The sequence below is a fragment of the Protopterus annectens genome, chromosome 9.part0 (assembly GCF_019279795.1).
Source record: "Protopterus annectens isolate FY-2018-M chromosome 9.part0, PAN1.0, whole genome shotgun sequence".
In the NCBI taxonomy this organism is placed as follows: Eukaryota; Metazoa; Chordata; order Ceratodontiformes; family Protopteridae; genus Protopterus; species Protopterus annectens.
The window spans coordinates 919,379,473-919,402,199 of record NC_056743.1 but is presented as its reverse complement, the minus strand read 5'-3'; the positions used below and the strand labels follow the sequence as shown (position 1 = coordinate 919,402,199).

General features: G+C 41.1%; 1 protein-coding gene across 1 annotated transcript in view; it reads right to left on the bottom strand.

Moving 5' to 3' along the window:
* LOC122811665 (glutaminase liver isoform, mitochondrial-like) overlaps positions 1-22,727 on the bottom strand; it is a 1,484,096-nt gene that overhangs the window by 263,974 nt on the left and 1,197,395 nt on the right. The window contains exon 16 of the mRNA XM_044083660.1: positions 12,516-12,592. Within this exon, the coding sequence (XP_043939595.1) occupies positions 12,516-12,592 (77 nt within the window). The remainder of the gene's footprint in view (positions 1-12,515; positions 12,593-22,727) is intronic.

Below are 22,727 nucleotides of genomic sequence, written 5' to 3'. Positions count from 1 at the left end.
TTTCATCATTTTGTCTTATTTTCCAATCCTACTTGGTTATAAAAACACTTGTCTGTAGCTTGCGCCAAGGACAATAATATAGACATACTCCCTTGTAAAAGTAAAATACATTATCTTAATTCTGCTTACATGTAATATAAGCAGTAAACTTGTATACCTCACCCCAGCAACTCAAGATCACAGCATATTAACTTAAACTTGCTTTTGTCCAGCCTTTCTTCTTCTGTTATACTGTAAAGCCTATATTTCTTATAACTAAAGATTACTTGTTTACTTTAATATCTTAAACATATACAGAAGTCTTTGAACAGATCCCCCCACGCATTTAAAATACTCGACTACACACTATACAAAACAGTTTTTCAATATAACATATAGTTTATATTATGAAATGTTTTATATAAATACTAATAAGAACAAATTGTTTTACTTACAGTTACTTTTTTCCCCTTTACTAGCCTCCTAAACATGAATGACAAAGTGGAGCATGTGCTTTACAGTACACCCACAAGTTTAACAATGTCAACTCAAGTCCAGTCTTTCTCAGCCATTTCTTCTTGCAAAACCGTATTTCACAAATGAGACTGATGCTTTACAGACTTCAATTTATTCACTAATTTCAGTGTTGCTGGTCTTCTTCCTTCTCATCTTCATCTCTCAACACCGGACTCTGGTTCAGGTCCAAAGCAATCCTCATTCTTCTAGTCAACTTCTGCGCTTTTTCTGTCTCTCAAGCATTCTTCTTTGGAAATTAGAAAAGGTTTCACTAGCAAATCTCTCTATGAGCTTTACTGTCAGAAGAATGACAGAGTTCTCATCTGTTTACTGGCTCACATTTTGTTGGATAAACTTTTTATTTGCTCCTTTGCCTATTTTGTCAGCATCAGTTCCTTCCTTACAAGGGACTGGTAGAGTAAAAGTAAAGAGAAAGGGAGAGGGGACTGTTAAATAAAATACCAAATCTGGTTGAATTTTTAGTTGAATCTAGAATAGACTCTGTGGTTAAAAAAGATAAATAGCAAGGCATATAAATTAATGCATGCCAACTGTATGAATCAATCGGAACAGGTTAAAAAGGCTGTGAAAAGAAAACAGAAAGGCAATATATAAAGGACGATGGGAGGTTATTTGTATGACTCCAAAGTATGCAATGAAATCCTGAATGTTTTGGTTTTGCGCATGGACTTACTTGTATGGGGATTTTACAACCTAAGTAGAATTCATAGACATTTTCCAAAAGTAAACAGCAAATGTTAGAAGTATGATGGGATTACTTGGGAACATGTTTTTTTTTTAAGAGTGCAACATGCTAATAGATTTAAAAAAATCCCTGCAAGGTACTTTGCCATTAATGCTGGGGAAACAAATTATTGTAACTAAGGAAATGATTATTTTGAAATGGGATATAGAAACTAAATTGCCTAGAGATAATAAGACCCTACTAAGTTTAATGCAGTTGTTTGCCAAAAAAGCAATTACTAGAAAATGGAAATAAAAACTGAAAACAGCTATAACTGAATTACTGAATGTTGTACAGGAAATAAAATAATTGAATGTGGGATCTTTAGAAAATGAAAGGCCAAACTACATAGAAATATATGTAATTTGTGGGAACAATGTAGAATAATGCTCAGGTGGAGAAGTGAAGTTTCAGGAAAGGCAGGGCTTGAGCAATGTATGTAATGCTGAAGTGAAGAATAATTGTTAAGAAAGAAGCCATATATGTATAATGCATAAAAAGGGGAAAAAAGGTTGTAATTGTTTGTTTTCTGTTTTAAAAAATGCACATGCACCATGCCACTGAGCAATATGTGAAGTTAATAAAGGCATTAAAAGAAGTTGCAAGCTCTACAGTAATTGTTTGAATTCACTCACTTATATAATAACAGTGGCCATGAGAAACAATTTAAACAACTGTTCTGCAAAATGGCAGGCCGCCTGCATGTGGGTGGCAGTCCACTCCTACACTTCCTACTACTCAGACATATCAACTGCTAAATCACACTATGTTTGAATAAAGCTGAACAGTTTTGCCTTTTCTCCAACATTATGTGATCTTGATCTGTACACAAGGATGGTTGCTTGATCAACTCAGCCTCAAGCAAATGTGAAATTAACACCTTTTAGGATCCCTAAAAGTAAAACTCTCAGCTGCAAAACTAATTTACAGAAGCACATATGAGTCACTGAGAGAAGACCAAGTGCATAGTAAAAGACGGCACAGTTTTGAAAGCGTGCAGAACAAATTAGAGAAAATGACACTTGAGGTAGAGGGTTTATCAGAAATGGACACAGCTGTAGTCTTGCACTCCCCAGGGACACTCTGCCATATGGGCAAGGTTCAACTACTTCTTGACAGTTTAGAATACTCCAAATGAAACCTGAAAAAAGGCATAACTTCTGCAAATAGCAGGGAAAAAAGTATGAAGAACATATATAAGTCAATGACAAATGAAGTAGGTATGTGCACAGTAGTACAAGATATTGCAAGATAAACTACTTTCAGACAGAGAAGAATGTACAGTTCAGTAGTAGTCTAAAATTTAGGAATGTAGTATAAGACATAATGAATCAACACACATGAAACTGCGCTATTATAATAAAAAAGCAAATATAGACTGAGTTAAAAGTTTGTATTAAACATTTCTTCAGTGACACTGGTGATTGTTTTTTTTTTTTATTATTGATCATTCTGGCATCGACTACATTTGACTTGGGTTTATCTATGGTACTGTACTGTGTACATTACACTAAGAAAAGTACAGTCTTCTATGTAAACTGACTATAACAGTAGATATCTGAATGATCAGAGGTGCAGGAGCCTTAGCTATATGGATTATATCCTGCCAAGGATACAACAGCCGGCCAGCTTTCAAAACTTCAGAGTACCTCCCATCCACCCAAAAAGTACAGTTTTGTACCTACCATAAATGTAGATGTTCGAGGATCCACATTGCTGCAGTCCTAACTATTGGGTAGTCCGCTGTCCAGTCGGCCCGAATACCAAAGTATATGGCTGACGTCGGTCAGGGCGCATTAGACTGACGTCAGTACGTCAGGGTACTAATGCGCATGACCGACGTCATATCCTCAGTCTTTTCTTGCCCCAGATGTCAGAAGACCCTGAAAAGCTAAGGCCAAAACCAAAAATTCCAAACATACCTGCACCAAAAATATGTACAATATATACAAAATTACCAGAATATAACCTCACCTACACAACCACCCTTAAACACAGAGGGGAAGGAGGGAGGGTAAATTGGACTGCAGCAATGTGGATCCTCGAACATCTACATTTATGGTAGGTACAAAACTGTACTATGTTCTTCATTCCACATTGCTGCAGTCCTAACTATTGGGTAGAATCCCAAAGCAGAGGTAAGGGAGGCTGGCAAATCATAAGGAAGCAGGAACTGACAACATGCCTTGCAAAACAGCTGTGGCAAAACCAGCCCTAGACTTAGAGTAGAGAAGAAGGTGATAATGCTTAGAGAAAGTATGCACTGAACTCCAAGTAGCTGCCTCCAAAATATCCTTAGTGGCCACCCCCCTTAGAAATGCTGTAGAAGTGGCAGTAGCCCTAGTGGAATGAGGCCTAATTCCAGCTGGAATCTCCTTGCCATGATGGGAATAACAAAATGCAATGCAAAACCCAATCCACCTAGAAATAGTTTGTTTTGACACAGGCTTGCCCTGCGAACCCAAAGCAAAAGAAACAAACAACTGCTGAGACTGCCTAAAATCCTTAGTCCTGCTCAAATAATAACGCAATTGCCTGTGTACATCTAAAGTGTGCAAAATCTTTTCCCCTTTATTTTGGGGATCTGCATAAAAAGTAGGCAAATGAATAGTTTGGTTTAAAGCCACACTAGAAACCACCTTAGGCATAAAGGAAGGATTAGTACGTAAAGATACCCTATCCTTATGAAAAATCAAAAAAGCTCTACCGCCATAAGGGCCTGCAACTCAGAAACCCTTCTTGCAGAAGTAATGGCCAACAAAAAGCAGTGTTCGATGACAAATATTTCAATTCAGCAGTAGCCGAGGCTCAAAAGGTTGTAGAGTAAGTTTCTCCAACACAAAATTGAGATCCCAAGCAGGAGTAGGAGCTCTACGTGGGGTGTTATATTCTTTGCCCCTCTAAGAAATTGCTTGAACAAAGGATGCGAAAACAATGGTGGGTCACAATCATAGTGAGCTGAAATTGCTGCAGCATGAATCTTAATGGAAGAGAAAGACAAACCTTTGTCCAATAACTCAGTAAGATATTGAAGAGCCACACTCAAATTAGGCTCAGAAATCTCCAAATTGTTTGCTGCACTCCAAAATAAAAATCTCTTCCATTTTTCTGCGTACACTTTCCTTGTACTAGGTCTTCTGGCTTCCATAATCACATTTAAAACTTGTTGAGGAAGTTGAGACCTGCTGTCTTTCAAAACAGAATATGCCAGGCTGTTAGATGAAGAGATTGAAGCTTGACATTGAGCAGGTGACCGTCCCTCTGAGACAACAGGTGTGGAATCAAGGGTAAAGGCCATGGAGGCTTCCTTACCAGACTCCTCAGTAATGGGTACCAGTGCTGCCGAGGCCAATCTGGAGCTATTAAAATCATCCTTGGCTTGTCTTGTCTGACCTTTAGAAGCACCTTTGGGAGAAGAGGCAGAGGTGGAAAAGCATACACATGAAGATTTTTCCAACTGAAAGAAAGAGCATCCACTTTCCAAGCTGTGTGATGAAACCTCTTTGTGCAAAACTTTGGCAGCTGGTGGTTTAGTGGAGAAGCGAACAGATCTATGTCTGGAGTTCCCCATGACACTGTCAATTTTTGAAATACATGAAGATCCAGTTTCCACTCGTGGGGATCCATGATTTGTCTGCTTAACACATCTGCTAAGGAGTTCTGTGCTCCCGGCAGAAACCTTGCCTGAAGAGTTAGTTGCAAGCTGAGCGCAGTCTCCCATAAAATCATTGCTTGCCTGCACAATGGGTAAGAATGTGTTCCCCCTTGTTTGTTGATGTACCACATGACAGTTGTGTTGTCTGTTAGAATCAACACCTGCCCTGGAAGAAGTAACTCCTTGAAAGCCATTAATGCAAACTGGACTGCTAACATCTCTTTCATGTTGATATGTAGATGCTTTTGTCTGGCAGGCCACTTGTCTTGTATCCACTTTCCATTTAGATGAGCTCCCCAAGCAATGTCTGAGGCATCTGTCGTTAGAATCTGACTCGCCTCTGGCCGGGTCACAGAGAGTCCCTTGTTTAGGTGACATTCCTGAGCCCACCACAAAAATTCCTTTTGAATGCAAGGTATTATTTAAATGACAGTGTCCAAATCCTGGCAGTGCTGTGTCCATACATTTTTGAGATACCATTGCAGCTTCCTCATATGCAGTTTGGCATTGGGAAGCACCAGAATACAAGATGCCATGAACCCTAAGGCTTGAAGGACTGTCCTTGCAGTCAGCCCGGACTGAAGAGATAGTTGATGGAAGTAACTGGAAAGATTCTTTTGTTTGTCCGGGGTTATAAAGGCCATCTGGGCTGCTGTATTCAGTCTCACACCCAGAAAGCACATGTCTTGAGAGGGTACTAGACTGGACTTTATTTCGTTCACAGAATACCCTAGGCATCTTAGCACTGCTATGACATAATCCAAATGCTGTAGAAGGTCTTCCTTTTCTTGAGCTAGAATCAGGCAGTCGTCCAAGTAAGGATAGATTTGAATTCCTTTTAGCCTGAAGTAAGCTATCACTGGAGCCAGAACCTTTGTGAATACTCTGGGCGCAGTGGATAAGCCAAAGGGCAATGCAGAGAACTGATAATGAGAATTTCCAGCTCGAAAACGCAGATACTTCCTGCAACTTAGTCTTATAGGCACATGAAGGTAAGCTTCCTTGAGATCTAAAGTTACCATCCAGTGATCCTTGCCCAGCAGAGGTAAAAGCTGTTGTAACGCCAACATTTTGAACTTGGGAATGTCCAGATAAGTGTTGAGGATAGATAAATCCAAAATTGGCCTCCACGTGTTCCCCTTCTTCGGTACTAGGAACAGGCGAGAATAAAATCCTAGGCCCCTTTCTGGCACAGGAACTGGCTGAATGGCCCCTATGTGGAGCAACAGAGAAATTTGCTTGTGAGCCTCTTGTCTTTGTAGAGGAGGAATGTCTGGCATGCCTTTGAAAGGAGGCATGGTATGGAAATAAAACCTGTAACCGTGGTGAATGATATCCAGAACCCATCTGTCTTGGGTAATTAAATCCCAATTTTCTTTGAAAAGAGACAGCCTTCCTCCCAAAGGTGCTGCCAGGCGAGAATGTACTGGCAGCTGAAAAGGCAGGTCATTGGGTCTGCTTACGAAAGGACTGACCCCTGCCCTCACCAGAAGTCTGAGCAGGGGAACTCCCTGTCCTAGGCCTAAAAGAACCTTGAGCTCTGCCCCTACCACGTCTAGACCTACCCCTAGACTGGGAATCATAAGCAGGATAAGTCCATCCCTTAGTAGGCCAATTTCTACTAAACTTCGGAGGCTGCACCTGCAAAAAATCCTTAACAGTTTGCATAGACTTAGCCTTGTCTTCCATTTTCTTTAAGACTGCTTCCACAGGCGAACCAAACAACACATCAGACTGCAAAGGAGCATCCAAAATCCTTGTTTTAACATGCTCAGCTAAATTCTGATCTCTCAACCAGGCATGCCTACGAAGAACAGAACCAGTGGCAGCCACCCTCGAGGAGGCCTGCACAGCATCAAAACCACATTGCAAGGAATGTTTACCCACCTGTTCAGACACATGAACTAAATCCTGCAACTCTTTACACTCAATACCTTCTGCCAGAGCATCCACCTTAGATTTCAATTGTGAAAGGAGATAATTCTGATATTTTAACATGTGAAACTGACAATTCAACGCCCTCATGGCTAAAGTGGAAGAAGTATACACTTTCTTTCCCCATCTATCCAAAGCCCTTGCCTCTTTATCAGGAGGAACAGGATTTTTAACAACAGAGGCCTTCACACCTTTAGGCCCCTGAGAGACAGTTTCCGGGTCTGCCCTAGGACTCTAAAAAGATACTTATGAGCTTCAGGCACCCTATAGTACCTATCCGGTTTAACTGGGGCAGGAGGCAAAGAATCAGGATTGAGGGAAGCCTCTGCAAAAACATCTTCCACCACATTCAGAACAGGAGGTATAGCTAAAGGCCTATGCTGGGGTAAAACAAGAATTCCCTAAGCCTCTTCCTGGAATCAGAGAAATCTTGACCTTCCCATTTAAAATGCTCCCTCATGGAATGCAGAGTCTCTGAAAATGAAAAATCCTCAGGAGGAGAAGCTGAAGGAGTAGAATCATCCACATCAGAATCAGAATAAGGAGGATACTCCTGCAAGTCTTCAGCCGAAGACTCAGAAGCCTCGAACATTGCTCAAAACTCTCAAACTCAGGTTCCACCCTAGGCCTCTTATCAGGAGGGGCATAGAACCTCTAATCATAGTAATCAAATCCTCTGCCATTTTAAGCATATGTTTCTTAGGCAAAGACCCTGAAGCACTAGGAGAAACCCCACTGAAGTTAAACTTGGCCTGCCTCTCAAAGAAGCCTTGGAAACAGAAGGGGAGGCTCTAACCACCTTAGGAAGAGAGGGAAGAACAGCCACCTGAGAAGCCCCCTCAGCCTGGCCTACTTCCTGCGAGGATACATCCTGTAACAGTAAAGTCTCTCCCTGAGACTCCAAAGAAACACCTGGCAAAACCTCCGGCTCCACTGAGACTTCTAAAGATCCGACATCTGGGACTGTCGGTTCTTCCACTCTAGGCTTTGCTGCTTTGTCCTTGCGCTTTTTGGTCAAGCGGGCGGAGCCTCCGACGGCATTTTATAATTACAACGCTTCCCAAAAACTAACCTGGCACAGTCTAACCTTCTCTTAATAGTGCGTTTGTTAAATCTAGCACAAGAGCGGCATCCAACAACGTCGTGCTCAGGCCCTAAACAAGGTATACACAAAGTATGGTAATCCCTATGAGGTATCTGTTTCCCACAAGAAATACAGTTATTCACTTTTTCTGACATCCGGTTAAATACTGAGGCAAGAAAAAACCAAAATATTCCCCAACGGGGTACTTAGCCAACTTTGATTCGGTCTGAAACTCTGACTTCAGAAACTTTCAGAACGCCAACCTGCACTCGCAAAATTGCTTCTGCATCGGACCATGCGGCAAAAAAGACTGAGGATATGACGTCGGTCATGCGCATTAGTACCCTGACGTACTGACGTCAGTCTAATGCGCCCTGACCGACGTCAGCCATATACTTTGGTATTCGGGCCGACTGGAACTCTGACTTCAGAAACTTTCAGAACGCCAACCTGCACTCGCAAAATTGCTTCTGCATCGGACCATGCGGCAAAAAAGACTGAGGATATGATGTCGGTCATGCGCATTAGTACCCTGACGTACTGACGTCAGTCTAATGCGCCCTGACCGACGTCAGCCATATACTTTGGTATTCGGGCCGACTGGACAGCGGACTACCCAATAGTTAGGACTGCAGCAATGTGGAATGAAGAACATCATTAGTCATCTCAAGCTGAGCTGACTGAAAATACAGGTTTGAGTGTCAAGCCATTCAGAGAGTTCATGCCAACAGAGAGAGGGAGGCTAAGCCTTGAAAGGACAATGCTAGGAACAACAAAAATAATTGTTCACACCCTGGCATAACCAACACACAATAAAAACAAGGGAGTGGAGAAAGGGAGTGGCCACTGTAGCAGTGATCATTTGAACATCTACTATTGTGGTAAGTTTACTTACACAACTCTACTATGTTCATGATATTGTTCACTGCTGCAGTAGCCTTAGCTATATAGGTAGATTACCTTAGCTAATTACATTTGGGAGGTGGAAGGGGAAGGGTCCAGGAGCCCCTGCAGAACAGCCACAGCAAAGCCCAATGTAGACCTACAAAAGGAATCAAGATTGTAATGCCTTGTAAATGTATGTACAGAATATAAAGTGGCAGCATCTAGTAAACTCCTGGAATCCAACCCTTTCCAAAAAGCCATGGATGAAGCCAAAGCCCTGATAGAGTGAGCATTGACTCTGCTTGGAATAGTTTTGTTTGTTAAGTATAACAAAAAGTAATAGACCTAGACAACCATTTGGAAATTGTCTGTTTTGTCACAGGTTGTCTGTTCTTCTTACCTTCACAACAAATGAACAATTGATATGAAGATCTGAAAGATTTAGTTCTGTGATGATAGTGCCCAAATTGTCTTGTGGCCATGTAAGCTATGGAGCATCGTTTCTCTCATTTTTACATTATGAAACAAAATAGGGAGATGGATAGTTTGGCTTAAAGTAAACTTGGATACCACTTTAGACATAAAAGAAGGATTAGTTCTCAAAGAAATCCTGTCTCTGTGGAAAATGAGCTAGGACTGACCCATCATAAGAGCTTGCAACTCAGATACTCATCTTGCAGAGATCAGAGCGATTAGTAAAATAGTCTTCCATGTTAAGAACTTCAAGTCAGCAAGATTAGCTAGTTCAAATAGAGCAAGTGTTAGCTTCTCTTACACAAAATTAAGATCCCAAGAAGGAGCCACTGGCTTTCTTGGAGGGCACTTATGCAAAATCTCTTTCAAAAACATTTTGACATGAGAATGTAGTGAAAGAGGAGCCTCCATGGACAGACATGCTGAAATGGGAGATATATGAACCTTGATGGAGGAGTAAGGAAGGCCATAGGATAGTAACTCACACAAATATTGTAAAACTAGAGAAACACTAGCATTGAATGGGTGCTGACCATGTTGTTGTCACCAAATAGAAAACCTTTTCCATTTAGTCATAAATGATTTTCTATTAGCAGGTTTTATTGCCTCCATTAGTACCTGGTGGATGTCCTCAGTAAACAGATGTCTAGAGGGAATTAAGATCCTATCAACCAGGCAGTCAGTTGAGGTTGCTTGGGGTTGGGTTGTATCAAACACCCCTGATCTTGTGTGAGTAGATCCATTTTGTGAGGAAGCGTGTGGTAATTGCCCTGGCCATTTCCAAAAGAAAAGAGAACCACTATTACCTGGGCCAGAAAGGAGTCACTACAATGATCTTGGGGGATTCCTTCTGAATCTTCAGAAGTACGCTGGATATCACTAGAAAGGGTAGAAAAACATACTGGAACACTCATATCCAAGGAAAGGAAAATTCATGTGTCTTTCAGGCCTTCTTGCATGAATTCCTAGAACAGAATCTTGCTAGTTGATTGTTCAGGGAGGAGGCCTATAGGTTAATGTGAGGAATTCCTTACATATGGATCAAGTCATGAAAGACTTCCTGATCTAGTTTCCATGCGTGAGGGTCTGCCCTTGTCCTGCTCAGCTTATCTGACACACAATTAAACAGTTTGGCAATTACATAACTAATTTACAGTTAGTTACTTACTTATGTTAATCCAGCATAATTACAGCTGGAACCCAAAGTGACAAACACCTGCTGCCCGCCCATGGATATTAATGCAGTAAACACGGCTCAGTACGTTTTTATCTTTCACATTTGGAAGCAATCTATAAAACTTAATATTTTTAAAGACTGCATAACACACTTTTCTTTTCACACAAAAAAGTGTTCACATGCATAACGAAAAGTTTGCTTTGTGCCTTTAAACATGATTATTCAAGTGAGAAAGCATTCAGTGCTGCCTCATTAGGGTCTGGAACTCCCTCCCTTCATATGTCAGGAATAGAAACATTTACTCATCATTCAAACCCAACCTAAAAAAAAATCATACATTCAATACCAGCAGATGTATATGCCCAAGAATCACTTAAACTTTTCATGCTATTTTTTTTTCTTTACTTTAAAAAAATGAACAAGCAGAGGAATCTGTCTAGTTCCAACCTTACCACCACAAGCGTTAAGGAAAAAAATAAAAACAAAGAAACTAGTGGTCTTGTGATGAATAAAGGCTTGTTGCTTTGGAATACTACCTGGGTTTCATGACTTTTGGAAATTATTGTGACTGAGCTCATCAACAAAGTTTTAAGATCAGTAGTTTATTTGTTTTTTATTGCTTTTCTTATTTTCACTCCCAAGACTTCCCAATGCAGTCTGAAAGCAAACGTTCATGGCATGTTTCTTAAGGTACTCCCTCCTGATATGCTTGTTTTTTTTTTTAAACAAGAAACATCTTTATTAAATTATCACATATAACACAGGCAATTATACATTCTCAGAAATGAAAACAAATCATATCGACATAATTTTAGTTGCAAACATTATACATCACTTATAATCTATCCAGTCATTATCAGTTAAACGTTACACAGGTAATTCAAATCCTGCCTTCTTTTAAACCTCATTCCTCTTCTGCATGTATTGTTCCCACAATTCCCATTTTTCTATGTAATTTCCTCCTAACCTTTTCTAAAGATCCCAATTCTAGTTGTTTTAACTCTGTTACTGTATTCACTCCTTCTAGTAGAGTTGGTTTAGATTTTAATTTCCGTTTTCTAGTAATTGCTTTATTGGCCGCCACCATAATTAGACTCAGGAACACCTTACTTTGTCTAGGCAATTCCAATTCTGTATCATAGCTCAAAAAAATTATTTCCTTAGTGACATCAATTTGCTCACCCAGTATATCTAACCGAGTAGTCTGCAGGGAATCGTTAAAGTATGCCAACTCATTACACTCCCAGAAAATATGTTCCTAATTACCTGTTTCTTCCCCATCATACCTCCAACATTTGCTGCCTACCTGAGGAAAAATCCTTTGGAATCTACTTTGGGTATAAACATACCCATGTAAATACTTCCAAACAAAGATCCTAAATCTTCTCAACATTGTTGCATATTTGGGAGACATACATATCTCCCACAATTGTTTCTTTGTGAGTTGCTTATCCAATCTGTCTTCCCAATCCTTTCTAATCTCCTCTGATACATTCTTATAGTTATCATGCAATATTTTGTATGCACTACTAATATGCTGCTCTACATTTTACTAAAAACTCCTCCTGATGTGCTTCTTAATCTGATTAATAACTACACTGCTACGACTGCCCTCTCTTCCCCTTGCATTCTTTTTGACCTAATACTCTTGTCTTTTTTCTCACCCTTAGCCCCTGTTTTTCAATTCTCTGACCCTGTTTGCCTCTCTTCCCCTGCCACTACTAACATCTTCACTAGACACCTCATCATCTGGCTAAATGTCTTTCTGGAGCTGAGCAGGAATGGAATATGCTGTGACTACTACTCACTCTGTTTGATCCTGCTGGTGCACAAAGTGCCAGTGCATCATAATATTAAAGTCAGTCTTGTTAAATTTTGTTTTCGCTCATCTAGGAATAAGGATTAAACCAAATGTATTCAACACAATTACTAATGCAAATATGTTTGCACTTTTGATGTTGTAGTACTGCAAACAAATCTGTACATTCATACATTCATAAAACAAAAGGAAAGGAATCAGATTTAACACCTATGATTCTTCCCCCTCTCTCTTTTGTGAACATACCTTCTGCAGCTGCCACGTGCAAAGCTGTTCTTGAATCGTAGTCCCTTTGTTCCATGTTCATTGCCGATAAAGCAAACCTATAATTTATAATGGTTACAGTTAACGATCAAGGACTACAACAGTAACCAAACAATTATAGAATCAACATAATCAGACTGTGTAATACTATACCTAAAGAGGTATAAAGTAACAGTGACAATTAAGTGCTGCAATGTCCAAAGCTAAATGGGTATCAGTATGTTCAAAATCAATGAGTGCTATAATAACCAGAAACATGCAATATGGTCATAACTATGGAACTTTATACAGAGGAGTATGATCCAGTGTTTGAGCATATCCAGTTTATGTGTTTCAGAAATGGATTCCAATGTGATGTTCTTGGAATCCATTTCAGAAACGCATAATAAATAAGAAGTTATGTACTCACCATAACGTTCCATGTTTGTTGTCCATCTTGCCTGCATTCATTGCTGGTTCTGAACCGAGAATTGGTTCCGACTTGGCTTATACAAAAGCTCGAGAGGTTCCACTGACTCGAGGCTATACTCTATCCCATCATGCTCAGGGAAGATTACCCAGATCTTGTTTGCAAATACTATAACTAGTAGCACCTACATATAACCATGTCCAATAAAGGAACTAAGGAAGAGATTCAGAGAACATCAAATTCCAATTTAGTAAGAAACCTCTCGATCCTCCAGGAGTGAAGGCTGGGGGAAGGAGTGTGGGATGCAAGAATGAAGGCAAGATGGTCAATAAACATGGAACATTATGGTGAGTACATAACTTCTTAATGTTATGTTATCCTATCTTGCCTTCATTCATTGCTGGTTGAGACAACATCCATTGCAACTTCTTTCTTGGGTGGCTCAAGGGAAAATACTCTTCAGAACGGTGGACTCAAAAGACATCCTGTTCCTGGAGGCCAAATCAACTTTGTAATGAGTAATAAAGGTATGACGTTTTACCCATGTTGCTGCTGGACAAATGGATTAAATTGCTTGAAAGGCTGACGAGGTTGCTATAGCTCTTGTGGAGTGGCCTTTTATTTTTTCTGGAAGTTCTCTAATCAGAGATCTGTATGTGAAGGTTATACAATCAGTAAGCCACTTGGAAAGCGTGACCTAAGATATGGGGGCACCCTTCGTTTTATCTGAAAAAGATACAGACAGTTGTACTGATTTCCTGAATTTCTTTTTTCTGTGGAGGCAGAAATGTAATTGTCTGTGTACGTCCAATTGATGTAATTTGTACGCTGCCTTGCTGCCATATCTTGGAAAAAAACAGGCAAGTTGATGGATTGATTCAAATTTGCTTCTGAACAGACTCTGGGGAGGAATGAAGGGTTAGTTCTCAGGGAGATTCTATCTGTGGAAAATCAAGTAAGGAGGATGTATTGATAAAACTTGGAGTTCTAGCAGATGTGATGGCTATCAAAAAGATTATTTTCCACGTTAGAAACATTAGTTGACATGATGATGCAGGTTCAAAGGGAAGAAGGATCAAGGTGGACAACACAAAGTTTAGGTCCCATGGCGCTGGTGGTTCTTTCACTGGAGGCCTTAGTAAGAAGGTACTTTTCAAGAAAGCTTTACAAAGCCTGTAGGATATGATTTTTTTGTCCCATTTCTCCAATATGATAGTTTGACATAGCAGCTAATTGAACTCGAACAGTAGCTGCAGCTGCACCTTCATCAAAAAGCTTAGCTAGAAAGTCAAACACAGCTGTTATAGGGGCAGTAAATGGATCAATGTGGTTGCTGAAAGCCCAACTGGAAACCTTTTCCATTTGCTAGAATATAACTTTCTGGTTGAAGCCTTATGGGACGAAATCAATATATGTTTCACTGCAGGGGAAATATCTGGAAGCCTGGCTATGAGTGGAACTGGAGTAGCTAAGCTGTCAATCTGAGGGTTTGAATTGATGGATGGAGCCTCCCTGAGGGATGAGTCAGGGGGTCTGGAACTGGGTCCAGAATCCACGGCTCCTCTTGGAGATGGGGCAATAGAAAGGGGAATCAAACCTGACAAGGCCAGTATGGGGCGATGAGAATCAAACTGCTCCTCAACGTGCTTGCTTTCCGAAGGACTTTGGGGATCAAGGGAATGGGAGAAAGGCATAGAGGAGACGCAGGGGCCCATTGTGTACAAGTGCATCCCTCGGTGACTCCCCCGGAGGGGGGATCAGGGCAAAATAGCTGCTGCATTTGGCATTCATGGATGTGCAAAGAGGTCGCAGCAAGGCTCGCCCCACTTGCAGAAAATCTCTTCCACAACTTCCTGTTTTAGGGACCACTCGTGAGGCATCAGAACAGTTTTGCTGAGTTTGTCCGCTATCACACAGGACTTCCCTGGGATTTGCATTGCTATCAGAAAATGTTGGGAAGAGACTGCCCATTGCCACACTCTCTGGGCCTTGTGACATAGGGAGTATGATTTGGTTCCTCTTTGTTTATATACCACACCGACATGTTTTCTGTCTGAATTGCAATTGTTCCTAGGGGAAGGGAGTTCTGAAATGCTTGCAACGCCAACAGCACCGCTCTCATCTCTAGGACGTTGATATGCAAGTGGTACTTATCTTCCTGCCAAACATCATGGACAGTCTTTCCCATATAATGCCCCCCCACCTTATCTGGGAAGTTTCCGTGGTTACTGTGGTTACTAGTTGTGGAAAGGCAAACGGTCGACCTAATGTCACTTGAGTGGAGTGAAGCCACCAGCGCAGGTCTTTCTTGCACGATTCTGTTATAATAATTTTGAGAGACATGGGTTGCTCCTGCATGGACCACTGGGTGAATAATAGCCACTGAAGAATGCTCATATGCAAGAGAGCTAAGGGTATCAGGGTTATTGCTGCCACCATGGTACCCAAAACTTTCAAAACAACCTTCACCTGTACTTTTTTGTTTTTTTGGATAAGAGGTTCTCAACCTGATGACGTAAAGTTTGGATCCACTCAGGGGGAAGTCTGGCCAACATTTGTCTTGCATCTAAGTCTACCCCTATAAATACGATATGCGATGGCAACAAGGCGGATTTTTCGAAGTTTATCATGATGCCTAGCTGAGAGCAAAGATGAATGGAGGTGTCTCTCACTCTTGTTAGTAGATGCTTGGTGGTGGCAGTTAGCAGCCAGTCGTTTAAGTATGGAAACACCCAGAATCCTAGACGCCTCATGAGCTGTAACTACTGCCATGCATTTGGTGAACACCCTGGGGGCTATACTGAGGCCAAAGGGCAGAGCTCTAAACTGGTAGTGACTGGCTCCCAGTCGAAAGTGTAAATGTCTCCTGGATTGCCTGTCCATCTTTATGTGGCAGTACACATCCTGGAGATCTATCAAGCACATCCAATTGTCTTTACCCAGAAATGGGAGCATTGACTGTAGTGTCACCATCCAGAACTTTGACTTCTTGACAGACTTGTTTAGTCTGCAGTGATCCAGAATAGGCATCCAGTCCCCTGTCTTTTTGGGAACTAAAATGAACCTTGAATAAGTTCCGAATCCAATTTGGTCTGCAGGGACATTTTGGATGACTCTTTTTTCTAGCAAGTTTTGTACCTCTAGAGTTGCATGGTCCCTTTGACGGGATGGAACATCTGGGACCGATTGTTTTTCTAAAGGGAGAGAGGAAAAGGGTATATAGTAACCTCTGGATATGATCGCTTGTACCCATTTGTCTCTTGTTATTTTTAGCCAGACATTTGGGTACAACAACAAGCGACCCCCGACTGCCTCCCACAGATGGACAGACAGGCTACCTTTCAGGAGCACTGAAAGGGCCTACCAAGGAAGGAATCCCTGTTGCCCTAGTTTTGCGGACCCCCCTCTGCTACGTGGTCCGTGTCTCCCATTGTTACTTCCCCCTCTGCCCCTGGGGGAAGAATCACCACGTGTGTCCGGGAAGGCTCTCTGGGACGTAGGGAAACACATCTTTCCCCCCTTCTGGCCTTCAGGATAAGGCCTGGTAAGGAGGGAAAAATGGACTCTCTTGGCAGAAAGAGTCTTTCCTTCTTGCTCGCACCTGGTTAGAATCTCTTTCACTTTTTGCCCAAACAAGGACAAGCCGTCAAAAGGGGCACTGATAAAGGAAGACTTGAAAGGTTCTGCGAAATCACAAAAGCACATCCAGGAATGCCTCCTTAAGGAAATTCCTCTACCAGCTGCCCTATTCGCTCCATTGGCGGCATAAGAGATAAGTCACATGGAAGAGTTTACCACGGAGTTTAGGGTGCAGAGCTGGGAGAGCACCTTGTCTGAAACCCCCACAGCTGCAGAACCTTGAATGGTATCTCCTAGCTCCTTCAGGAGATCCCCCTGAAGCCTAATGAAATGGGTCAGATAGTTCAGCAACCTAAGGGCAAAGGAAGCTGACGAAAACATATGCTTTCCATATCTGTCCATCATCCGAGACTCTTTATTCAGTGGATGGACAGATGAGGATGTCTCAGACAATTCCTTTTTGGTGGCTGCCACCACCACCATAGCATCTGGCAGGACACCTTTGGTTTGGAACTCCCTATCTGAGGGCATAGTAATAAATTTATTTGGCCTCCTAGGACCAGGTTCCAATGAGTCCAGAGAGCTCCACGCCTTCCGACTGACTACGTTCATGAAATGGTCAAAAGGCGGAGATACCCAAGAGGTGGAAGGGCGACACCCGAAAGCCTCCAGGTACACAGACTCATCCTCAGAAGGGCTGATGGACTTCCAGCCACCTCTCTGTTTAAGGATCTCTAGGATGTCTGCAAAGGAGACATCCTCAGAGAGTGACCGTGGGGACCCTTCGGATTCATCAAGGTCCGTGTCTGAAGTAACGGACTTCTCAGGGGAGTCTAAATGCTTCCTCTTGCATAACCTCTTCCAAGGGACCTCCTCGGAGGGGTTACTCCGGTGAGGTTTCATAAGAGATCGCTTCACCCAATGGGGCATCCTGAGGGTTTCAGGTCTCCACGCCTGGGTGGAAGCAACGGCACCCAGACGGACACTAGTGCTTTAGGTGGAAGAGTACTTGGACCTGAGAGCACAGCAGTCTGAGGTGACAGCACCCTCATCACCTCAAAAGCTCCCTGTCCCTGACCTGAAGAGGTCCCTGGCCCCGAGGAAACAGAAGCCCCCTGTGAACCAAGGCAGTGGGCTCTAAGGCTGATGTAGGTGCAGAGCTCACCCGTGCCGAAGCCCAGTTAGGTAGATTTGGGTCGGGCAACTGCCCAGCCTGACTCTCCTCCCCGGACCCGCTGGGAGAGTGTTAGCTCCTAGACCCCTCAAATTCTGATGGAACCGAGGAGGTCCAAGCAGTAGTTGGGCCCGATGATCCCGAAGCAGGTCTCGGCACCGACGGTTCCGCTACAATCGGATCCAAGCACTCCGGCTTCAAAACCGCAGAATGGTTCGGAGGAGGAATCGATGAAGGGAAGTGATGTTGGCCTGCTCCAAATCCACCTCTGGGTCAGAGTCGACAGCATCTTGGCCAGTGCCGGCATCTGTAAAAGTCTCTTCACCACCCGCTCCACATCATCATCTGAAAGGTTTTTGGAGGATTGAGAGATTAGAGTCAGTGACCTCACTGGTTGTAACTATGGAGATTTCAAGACTGGGGAGACTGGTTCCAACACTGGGGAACGGCTCCAAAACTAGAACTCTGTCGGCCCCAAAATCACAATGGGAGCTGAAGAGAGAGATTTCTTGGGCCCAAACGCCTTCTGGTCAGAAGATGAGTCCTTTGCCTGTTTTTTTGACATTTCCGAAGGTGAAGCAGCAGAAGACGTCCTCTTTCCTGACTTTTCTGATCTGGAGGAAGGAGATTTTTCCGTAGTTTTAGAGGTACTCTGATTCCCTTCAAAAGCCTAAGAGAACTGAGTTTTCAACAAACCTCTTACTATGAGTTTGTTCCTCCTTTCCATCAGTACCCTGAAACTAAAGGCATGACAGAAGGAACACAAATCCTGAAGGTGGACAGCACCCAAACAATACACAGCTGGTGTGTCCATCAGTTAGAGACATATTTTGATTGCACTTGTCGCATTTTTTAAAACCTGAAGGTTTCACTTCTTTAGGATCCTTAAACATGTTACCAAAGATTTTTTAACACACTACCACAAAAAAACTATAAGAAAGAACGCAATTTTTTTTTAAAGACAGTTAATAGGGAAACAACTAACTCTACTTCGCTACTAAAGAAAAGGAAAGAAGTTCTAACCAAAAAACAAAGTGACTGCTACTACAAAGGAAACAAAGCCCTCTAAGGTAAACGGGCAGAAGGGAGCCCTCTAACTTAAATGGGCCCAAGGGAGCCCTCTAACTTAAATGGACTACCCATGAAATCAAAAAAGGGGAAAAATTCAGTTCAAAACTCTCTAACTTAAATAAGTTTGGAGCCAGGATAGGGAAAAAAGGTCAAACAAGCCTAGCGGTAGACGACAGCCACCAGAAAACACAAACAACAATAAAAACAAACACCGAAAAGCAAAAAGTACTAGTCCAAATGACCTAAGTTATTAAACTACAACAATAGTAATTTAAAACTAGTTCTGAAGAGTTATAAGTAAGAAAAAAATTCCACTTAGCTAAGAGCCTGCATGGAGCACCTGATCTTGTTTAGCGGTAAATGAGATCTGGGTAATCTTCCCTGAGCATGATGGGATAGGGTATAGCCTCAAGCCGGTGGAAGCTCTCAAGCTTTCCTATAGGCCAAGTCAGAACCAAGAACCAGCAATGAATGAAGGCTAGATAGGACAACATAACATCTGATGTTATAACTGGACAGCTGACCATAATGCTTTGTAACACATAGAAAATTTTAGCTGTCTGGTTGTATTACCATTAAAAAAAGGTTTGGAGTGTTAAGTGTATAACATCTTTAAAAGCTGTAACATATGACCACCAGAAGCAAAGTGCACTTCAAATCAACCATAAGTTTTAAATGTTATTATGCACTTTGTGGTGTCACACTTACGATTTACGTTGTGTGACAGTGCAGTGTCTAGCAGTTTTCAAAGCTGTCAGAGGGTTGATTTATTTTCTTAATCAAATCTGTTAACTAGAATGCAGCACTGATTAACATGGACCAGTTTCAGGTCAGACTGGGATGTGTACAAAAAGGTAGGATGCAGAAATAATATGACAAAAATGGTAAAAAGTAAACATTAAAATGTAGCTACTTCAGTGATATGAAGTGAGCTTAGACTAACATAACAAATTCCTATAGTTATACAATATCTTAGAAATCAGTGCTGTTCTAAACCAGTACAAAATATATAATGTGAACAATATATATGGTTAGGTTGAGGGGAGACAGGAGAGGGGGAGCAAATGATAAATCAGTGGGTGAGTGTCAGAGTTTCAGAAGGTGGAAACTGAAGGACATCTAAAAAAATTCAAGCATTAGTATGATAGGTTAGTTTATATCTGGTTTTGAAGCAGTTATATTTTGCTGTTTATTAAATATTCTTTGGTTGTAAATGAGAGAGAGCAAAAGGATTGTGTACCCTTTATGAAGGGAGGGTATGGTTCTCAGAATTTAGGACCCATCACTGAGAACATATGGTCAATGCAGTTCAGCTTGTTATGACAGGAGGACAAGGACAGAACCAGAGACAGGGAAGGACTGAAGACTGTAACTGGAGGGTCTAGTTGTGAGCCAGCTAGCAAGAGTGGAGGAGTTCTGGGTGAGAAGCTGAAGGGAAGTCAACTAAGAAGTAGTTGTGATCTTTGTTTTATGTACAGTTATTTTTCTTTACTAACAGTGTGACAGTGGTGTTCTCTTAAGGGGAAGAGAGTTATCAGTCTACAGATCTGATAGTCTCTTTTTGGAAGCAGCTGAAATTTGTGGACGGCCATAGTCTAACTCTGCCTGATGAATACAGTTTCCAGTAGTATTTCCTCAGGGGAAGAAGAATTGCAAATTATGGCCCAGGAAAGAGTTTTGAAGATTTTTGCTTTAGTGATGTTGATGCAATACTGGAATGGGTGCCAAGATAAACTCCGAGATAGTTTACATTTCTTTTTAGTTCTATGGGGGTTTGGTTATTGTAGGGAAATATTCTAGTTTGGGGGAGATGTTTTTAAGTTTCTGTTTGGTACCAAATACCTTGTTTTTTTGTGGTTAAGAAGCAGGTTCACTGTTTGGGCAGTAGGATAGGTGGTTAAGGTCTGCCTCTAATTCTGATTTAATAATGGAAGACGAGAAGAGGGTTTTTAAACTGCCATGTCAGCAGCTTAAGGTATAATGGAGATATTAGAAAGGTCAAAGTAAAGTTTGTTGATAAAGAATGAGAAGGATAATAGAGTTAAGACAGAGTCTTGAATTACTCCTTTGTGGGGTGCCTATTTTACCTTTGAAAGTTCAATGAGAAAAGAGATCATAAATGCAGCTATATACCATAAAGATAACTCCACTGGCAGTTAAAGAGTCTAAGAGTAGATCATGGTTGAAAAAAAATCAAAAGCTTTTTTAGGTCTAAACAGACAGTACCTGTTAGGCTTCCTTTGTCCATACTGGTTAGAATTTCATCTGTAAGGATGTACAAGGCAGTGATGGTATTGTGCACAGGCCAAAAACATGTTGGCTCTCAGATAACATGAAGTGTTTCTGTAAACATATGGATAATTGGAAATGGGATCTTTCAAGGGTTTATCTAACACTAGAAATAAAGAGATGTGACAGTAGTCTTGTGCTGAGGATCTTTGGAAGAGAAGTGTCAGTTGCTAATTTTCAGATATGAGGTATTATGTTACTACATAGACACAGGTAAGGGTTGGATTAGGTGCTCATGACACAAGACAAGAAACCAGGGCAGAAGCCTAGCTGAGCCAGGCGGGTCATCATTTTGTAATGATTCCAAAAGTATTTCAATGTCCTTCCTTTTACTTAAGGAGAAGCAACATGGGGAGTGTAAAGAGGTGGGTCAGAGGAGTGGGAAAATGATGTTAAAGAAGTACGGTAAAGGCTTATAAACTTAGGAAATCAGAAGAGATGAGGCTGCTAGAAGTGAATTAAATAGATCCATCAACTCTGTTTCTGGAAGTTTTAGAACAACTTATTTTATTATTAACTAGCTTTTATATCTACTTATATTGTTGTTGAAAAGAGGTGTTTTTTTGCTTCTTTAGATTGCTTATTTTAAGCCATTTTAAAGCTTTCTATTTTTTTCCTTCTTCTGTGTTTCATCTTAAAGCTTTCTTGGTTAAATTTCAAAGTGATATGAATTTGTTTTTGTTTTCAGGTTTTGAGTTATTTTTCAAAACTTTCCAGGCTGACCCCTAGTTTTAAAAAAAGGCAATGAGTTCACTAGTAACCCAAAGATTTTGGTCTGATCTGTAGAATCTGGAGAACAGTAATAAATACATAAATGGGAAATATTTCTTTTGAAGTGATTAGTGTACTTAAGAAGACCAGTCAGTTTTACCTTGGACCTGTTTTAGTGTGGGCATTTTTTTGATGTTTATAACATGAAATGTGGTAAGTTAGATGCGTTTATATCACATCATTGAAATTTCAAAATATCAAATCTGATATGGCCGACACCATATCATCAATATTTTGAAACTTCAAACATAAAAAAAGAAAACAAAAAAGAAAAAAAAAACAACTAAACATTGCAAGCACACCCCCGCTACTTAAATATACCAACTCCGAGATCGCACTACATTGCAGTAAACGGAAATCTCCCCTTATGGAGATTTCAGTTAAAATGTTCGATGTCTTTCACTTTCGCTGATATGGTGCCGATCATATCAGCTTCAATATTTTCAGTCTTCGATGAAGCGATATAGACCCAGTTAGATGGCATCTTGGAGGAAGGAAGACAGCTTTTAAATTATTGATAAGTACTTGCTTAAATATGGAGCATGTACTTTAACAGAGGAAATTCTGCCAGGAAGTTTTGTAGTAACAAGATCTAGAAGAGAGTGTCTGTTAGTTTTGAAACTGGGTTTAGTGGGATAAGACAGTATTTACCTGAGACAACATTCTAAGAGAAAGGTGTAAATGTCAACTACAAGGTTAATACTGAAACAACTCACTTCCAAGACGGCTGAACATTTATCAACAACTTAATTTCAGCTCTCATAGTGTGAAAACAGAAACTGATTTTAACTGTTACTTGGGTAAAATTCAGTTACTGGCTACTGTCAGCAAAGAAGACATTTAGAGAACCTGAAAAAAAAAATACCCAGAAAAGTTGAAGAGAAAACACTTGCTGGGAATG